The 7,595-nt window shown below is 39.9% G+C and overlaps 1 protein-coding gene across 1 annotated transcript in view; it reads right to left on the reverse strand.

Moving 5' to 3' along the window:
- Positions 1–5,061: 5,061 nt before the first annotated feature.
- Positions 5,062–7,595, reverse strand: part of LOC143031926 (uncharacterized) — a 493,007-nt gene continuing 490,473 nt past the window's right edge. The window contains exon 3 of the mRNA XM_076196301.1: positions 5,062–7,545. Within this exon, the coding sequence (XP_076052416.1) occupies positions 5,520–6,389 (870 nt within the window). The 5' untranslated portion in view covers positions 6,390–7,545 and the 3' untranslated portion in view covers positions 5,062–5,519. The remainder of the gene's footprint in view (positions 7,546–7,595) is intronic.

A 7,595-nucleotide genomic window follows, 5' to 3' on the forward strand; every position in this document is an offset into this window, starting at 1 on the left:
CTGGTTTGAGTTGTTTTCCCGTCGCCCTCATCAGCCCGTCCATATACTTCTCCCTCTGCTTTCCTCTTGCTCTCCTTCCCTCCACCATTCCCGTCATCACCACCTCTTCCAACCCTTCCCGCCGAATTATATGTCCTAAGAATCGCAACTGTCTTTTCCTTATTGTAGCCATTAATTCCCTATCTGTCTCCATTTCTATCGATATTTCTTCATTTGTTTTCTTCGCTGTCCATGATACTTTTAATACTCGTCTCCATATCCACATTTCTGCTGCTTTTAGGTTTTCCTGCAATTTTTTGCTGATTATCCACGCTTCTGAACCATGTAATGGTGTTGACCATATAAATGTTTTAACTGTTCTTCTCCTATATCTGTAGATATGTTCTTGTTTGTTAAAACCCCTTTCATTTTCTGAAACGTGCTTTTAGCTATCGCTATCCTTGATTTTATTTCTTTTTCACATTTACAATCTTCTGTCAATACGCTTCCCAGGTGCGAAAATTTGGTTACTTGTTCTGTTCTTCTCCCTGCTATTTGTACTTGCACTCTTGGTGGATCTGTTTTACTGGCCACTATTATTTTAGTTTTCCCCATACTTACATTTAAACCTTTCTACTCACTAGCTCTTACGGTTACATTCAATAGATGTTGCAGTTTTTCTTCTGAGTCAGCCACCAATACCGTGTCATCACCATATCTGATATGATTTATATTATATCCTCCAATTTTAATCCCTTCCATTCCCTCTAATTCCCTAAGGATCATCTCCCCATATAAATTGAATAAATCTGGAGACATAACACAGCCTTGACGCACTCCCCTCTTTATAGCTTGAAATTCTGTTCTTTCTCCCCGTACCCTCACTGCTGCTCTTTGCTTCCAATACAAATTTCTGATGATACTCATGTCTTTGCCATTTATATCCACTCTTTCCAAAATATTGATCAAATCCTCATGTCTTACCCTATCAAACGCCTTCTCGTAGTCAACAAAGCAGATATACATTTTGTTTTTCTATCATCCTCTCCATAATCGTTCTTATTATAAAAATTGCACCTGTTGTTCCTTTCCCTTCTATGAAACCAAATTGCTCCAATGAAACTTGTTCTCTCACTTTATTTCTTATTCTATTTAAAACTATCCTTAATGTAATTAAGTTGTGGAATATGACGATAATGTTTCACTTGTAGATTGTGTACTGTAATGTTTTATATGGAAATGTTATGGACTCTGTAATGTTGGCGTTGCTTTGCCTTTTGCAAATTGTGTGCTTGTGTTGTGAATGTGGTGCACATATGTGTGCACAGTTGGCACCCCTAGCACGGGGTCAAAAGGTCACGGTATAGGAAGGAGGGCGCACGACGGTGTGCGTGTCAGTGTGTGTGTGGAACGAGAAGATGCAAGCGGAACTCTAACACGATTAGGATTAGCAGAGCTAGTGGGTTTAGGTAAGGTAGATTGTAGAGTCAGAACAGTGAGTGTATCAGAGGATTGAAAAGTGAAGCAGAAACAACCAAAGACACGGGAAACCACAGAAATCAGGTGAGTTACAAGTAGTACAGCACTCCCATTACTATTGGAAAATGTTGAATAAAGCTTGAAGTTGGGAATAATATTTAACATTATTCCTCAAGTCATATCTTGAGAATCTTAATGGTTACAAAAGTTATGTCGATAGAGAGGCAATCTCTGCAGGGTCACCCGTATTGAACAGGTAGAAAGATCAGACAAAGAGCAGCTTACACGCACAGTCGCAGGACCCACTGCTAACTGGCACGTCCCTGATGGCGAGCAGGGAAATTCCTCATAGATATATGGGGTACCGTCATAATGACGGCGTGGACCATTGGGCACCCTATAGATATATAGTGCTTCACCGAATATAACGAATAAGGTCACACCGGAGAAATATCTCGCCAGAAACAGCTGGCAAGGAGATGATATTTCTGCCAACCTCCCTTCCTAGCAACCATGAACTGCACAACCAAAACAAAACCGGGCGTTCCTGTTGGATCATCGTCTCCTAAAGGTCCAACCGCATTGCCTCGTGTGCTTACGGGCAGTGTGCCACCGAATGTGAGTAAGCACTATTCAAGTAGATCAAAGTATTGGGCAATAAACAACACGAAGAAAATGAAGATCTATACCTACAACGTAAGAACTCTCTCAGAAGACCACAGGCTGGAGAGTTTAATGGAAGAACTAGACAACATCAAGTGGGACATTGTAGGACTGAGCGAAGTCCGAAGAGTGGAAGAAAAGCTGATACAATTACAAGATGGTCACCACATTTTCTACGATAGAGGTAAGGACAAAGAAAGATCTAGTGGAGTAGGATTCTTGATAAACCGAGAGGTTGCCGGTAATGTGGTCAAGTTCAGTAGTTTATCAGACAGGGTAGCTTGGATTGTGATTAGGCTGTGTAAAAGGTACACTCTAAAGATAATTCAGGTTTATACACCAACTTCACAGAGTTCAGACACTGAAATTGAGTCCTTCTACGATGATCTAAGTCGGGTAATGGATCAAGAAAAAAGTAATAGGCGACTTTAATGCTAAAGTGAGGAAGAAGATGGGAGATGAGTCGTGCATTGGGAAGTTCGGAATAGGTGAAAGAAATGACAGAGGCGAGATGTTAGTAGATTTTGCAGAGAACTACAACATGAGGGTAATGAACACTTTCTTCCAAAAGTGTGTAGGTCGCACATGGACCTGGAGAAGTCCAAATGGAACAACAAAGAATGAAGTAGACTTCATATTAGGAGATGAGAGCAAGAGCGTTAGCATTGTTACGGTCATAAATAAAGTCAACATAGGTAGCGACCATAGAATGGTAGTTTGCACAGCTAAATTCAATTTCAAAGCCGAGAGAAATAAACTAGGTTTAGGAAAGAAAATCAGCCTTGCAAAGGTTAAGGATAAGAAGAGGAAATTTCAATTAGAAATTAAAGATAGATTCGAAGCGCTAAGATCCAACGAGGATATCGTTGAAGATATGAATTTAGATTTAGTGAATATCATTAGGGAATCGGCAGAGAACGTAATAAGTACAAAAAGTATTGAGAAAAAAAAACATACTCTAAAGCTACAGATGACCTAATTAAAAGAAGAAAAGCAGGAAAGACGAGATAGAAAGAGTAGAACTAAACAAGCTTATAAAGAAAAGGCAGAGATCAGAAAAAAAAAGAGGGATGAAATAGAGGAAATTATTCGGAAAGGTAAGAGTATTAAAGGGACCGAGCGCAGACATGCTTTAAGAAGAGAGCAAATGATTGATATGTTTGAAAGATAGAAATGGAGAAATCATTAACTGTAGAGACAGAATGGTAAAAAGAGTGGAAGAATTTTATCACGAGCTTTACTCGTCGAAGACCGTAGTTGAGTCAGTAAGTCCATCTGCAGACGTTAGTAGTGTACAAGAGACTGCAAAGGAAGAAGTAGAATTTGCTCTAAAACCATGAAACGAGGAAAAGCACCTGGGAGATGGTATATCGATAGATCTGTTGAAAGACGCAGGGAAAGACGTTCATATTAAGTTAGCTCAGTCGTACACTCAGTGCTTACGCCAAGAAAGCGTTCCTGAATCGTGTTGTAATGCTATAGTGATTTTGCCTCATAAAAAAGGAGACCTGAAGGAGCTTAGTAACTATCTACCAATTAGCTTACTATCAAATGTATATAAAGTGATCTCCAAGATCCTTACAAAAAGACTAAGCCAAGTTTTAGATGGAAACCAACCGAGAGAACAGGCAGGCCTTGGGAGCGGATATTCGACCCTAGACCATTTGCAGGCGACAAACCAATTAATCGAGAAAACGACATTATACAATATAACTCTTTGTTTAGCTTTTGTGGATTACGAGAAAGCCTTTGACTCGGTAGAACAAATAGCAGTATTAAACTCGTTACGCAATTAGGGTACAAACGAACAGATCGTAAGGGTTTTTAGAAAAGATTTATGCGAAAGGTACCGCTATAATTCGACTACACGAAAATACAGAAAATATCAAGATCAGGAAAGGAGTACGGCAAGGTGATACCATTTCACCCAAATTATTTACAGCTTGTTTGGAAGAGATTTTCAGAAGGTTGAGTTGGGAAGAGAAAGGTTTGAAGATTAATGGCGAATATTTGAACCATGCTGAGTAATCTGAACAAGGAAAGTCTCAAAGTAGGCTTAAAAATGAATAAGAGTAAAACCAAAGTAATGTTTAACACGAAAGTTCAAAGTGAAGAGATTATAATCGATGGTGAGAGTCTTGAAGAAGTTGAAGAGTATAATCATTTAGGCCAGATGGTGAAAGTGACGAAAGATCTTGATAGTGAAATAAAAAGACGCATTACAATTGGTTGGAAAGTGTTTGGTATGTATGATAAAATCCTGAGAGGCCCTCTACCTTTATGTTTGAAACGTAAAGTTTACAATCAATGCATTCTGCCAGCAATAATCTACGGGTGTTGAGACTTGGAAACTAACGAAGGCGATGGAAACCAAACTAAGGACTGCACAGAGGAGAATGGAGAGATCAATGATGGGAATAACGCTGAGAGACCGAAAGAGAGCAAGTTGGGTGAGAGAGCAGACTAGAGTGAAAGATATTGTGGAAGCGGTAAAAGAGAGGAAGTGGAACTGGGCAGGTAAGTTAGTGCGAACGACTGATGAGCGATGGAGCAAGTGTGTTACTGAGTGGACGCCGCGAGATAGGAAGCGTGTAAGAGGGAGACCAGACAGAAGGTGGAGAGACGTTGTTTTAATCAATTTACTACGCTCAAGGAGCGTCAAACCTAGTACAAAAGTGTAGCTATGTACAGGGCTGTTTCTAGCTTGGTGGGGGCCCTAGGCAAGAGGCAGTTAGGGGCCCTCAAAAGTTAGAGAGATAGACAGATTGGTATTTCATTTATACCTGTGAAGTTTGCCAAACAGTAATTAAACGACTTCTATATCTTTTGATGGTGTTAAAGGATGCAAGTAACTATTACACCATATTTATTTATTCATACATTTATTTTAACTTAACATCACAGTCTCTGAATACAAACCACACTTCAAAATGTTGGTAACTTAACATCACAGTCTCTGAATACAAACCACACTCCAAAATAGTAGTAACTTAACATCACAGTCTCTGAATACAAACCACCACCAACTGCATTGTATTGGGCTCAAAATCTCTGCTTTCTGGCTTTTTTTACTAGCAAAATCATCAATGATGTCTTCATACAACACGTCTTTCCCCACTTCATGGTTGATGCTGATTATTGCAAGACCACTGAGTCGCTCCTGCCCCATAGATGATCTTAAATAGGTCTTGATGAGTTTCAGCTTCGAAAAGCTCCTCTCTGCTGAGGCCACAGTCACAGGCAGAGTACAGGCAATTCTCAGTGCAACCCACAGATTGGGATACAATTCCTCAAAATGTTTTTTGTGGATAAAGGTGAGGAGCTCAAGAGCAGTCATTTCGTCTGAGGGCAAACTTGGTAAGTGTTTAACTTCCATAGCCAGTTCCTTTCCATCAATGTCACTTTCCATATCCAGAGGTTAATGTCTTGCATAGTTTGTCACACTGGTTGTTCAATGACTGATCATCCAGTTTCTGGAAATTGACCAGCACTCCAAATTGGTCTCTTACTTCACTCAGAGTTTTAAATCTATCAGTTAAGGATTGAATGGTAGTGTCAACAACAACATTAAAGAATATTATTTCTAGCCTCTTCATTGCATCTGCAATGGGCTCATCTGCGGCCCCATAAGCAAAGTGTCTTTTTGTACTTCTTAATCTCTTTTCTTTGAGTACAGCCTCTACATTCATTTTCTCACACATATCTTTAGCAGAGACTTGAGCTGAAGTGAATCCAATTCTGTAATTAGTCAGAGATGTTTTCGCTTTAGTAAGGAGGTCAACTGCCACATCAAGCTGCATTTTAGGAGACTGCAGGAGCTTACTGACATGGTTCACAATGTGTAGAATGTCATACCATATGACTGTGCAAATGATAAATCGGTATGACCCCACCTCTTCTGCCAGACTTTGGGTTTCAACCTTGGTCAGAGGATCAGACACTTCCCTGACCTTCAACAAAGCTTCCCTTATATTAGAGGCCTGATACCGCACAGCCTCTATGCTATTAATACGGCTCTCCCATCTTGTGTCACTCCAGGTCTTGAGTGCAACAGTGACATAATCTTTTAGGATTGCCCATCTTTGTGGTGAGGCTGAAAATAGGTTGTACAGTTTCTGAACAGTGCCGAAATAGCTAGTGGCATCTATTGAAGCTGTTGCTGCATCAGATATCATCAAGTTTAGGGAATGTGCTCCACATGGAACATAGAGTGCACGAGGGTTCTTCTCAAGAAGTCTGGCTTGAACTCCTTTGTTTCTCCCTTTCATGTTGGCACCATTATCATATGATTGTCCTCTGCAATCTTCAAGGAGAATATTCAGTTACTTCAGTTTCTTTATAATTAGAGATGACAAACCAAGACCTGTTGTTTCAGAAGCTACAAGGAACCCCATAAAATGTTCCTTAATTTCTGGTTTCTTATCCATTTTGACAGTCCCTTATGACGACTGACATCTATTCTTGATGGCTTACATCGGGAGTACAGTCCAAAATAATTGAATAATATTTGGACTGTTTAACTTCAGTCACCATTGTGTCCATTATTTTAGTACTGACTGAAGCAATAAGTTCATTTTGGATGATATTTCCAAGGTAGCTGGAATGACTGAACTGGCCACTCTCAACACGCTCAATGTGCTGCTTCATGACAGGATCAAATTTAGCAAGCAGCTCCACCTCTTTTAGAAAATTCCCATTATTCTGCTGGTGTAACGTGTTTGATGAACCTCTAAATGCAAGATTTCTCTCGGCTAAGGATTGGATAATGGCGATTAAGCGAGTCAGGACATCTCTCCAGCGCCTCTTTTCAGCCTACAATAGTGTTCTTTCAGCTTGGTCTATTGTCTTTCCAGTTTGCAAACGGAGTTGTAAATCTTTCCAGGTTGCCATGTGCGCTATGTGTGCTGGACTGCTTTCATGACTTTTCAAAAGTGTGCCTATGATTTTCCAGTCTGTCAGTCCTTCTGTCACTAACTTTTGTTCTTTGGTTGAAAATAATTTACAACAAAAGCAATAGAGAGCATTTTTTGTTTTTGAGTAGATAAGCCAAGTCCGCTTCATCTTTTCTCCATTAACCAATGTTCTAAAAAAATAATGATAATGAAAACTTCTTCCGTCTTCTTTTTTGGGAAATGTGAAATCAGAACTAATCTGAAATGGCCCTCTACCTACTGCATCCGTTCTAAATGCATCAGACAGAATGGTTGGCCAGTTAGCAGGATCTAGTGGTTTAGAATAAATGGGAGGCTGCTCAGAAGTAGATGATGCCTTCTGTGGTTCTGGGGAATGTGGTGGTCTTGGTGGCAGTACAGCTTCCTGGACAGATCCTGATGAATGTGATGGCACTGGAGCATCCTGTTCAGGAAGTTTCAGAATATTCCTCTGGCTTGCTGTCTGGAGCTCCAATAAATTTTAGAATTGATCCTGCAAAATTACAAATTTCCTTAGATGATTAGGCGTTAGTCTAAAATAAT

This window comes from Oratosquilla oratoria, chromosome 12 (genome assembly GCF_046742065.1).
Source record: "Oratosquilla oratoria isolate Oo_2021 chromosome 12, ASM4674206v1, whole genome shotgun sequence".
Lineage (NCBI taxonomy): Eukaryota > Metazoa > Arthropoda > Malacostraca > Stomatopoda > Squillidae > Oratosquilla > Oratosquilla oratoria.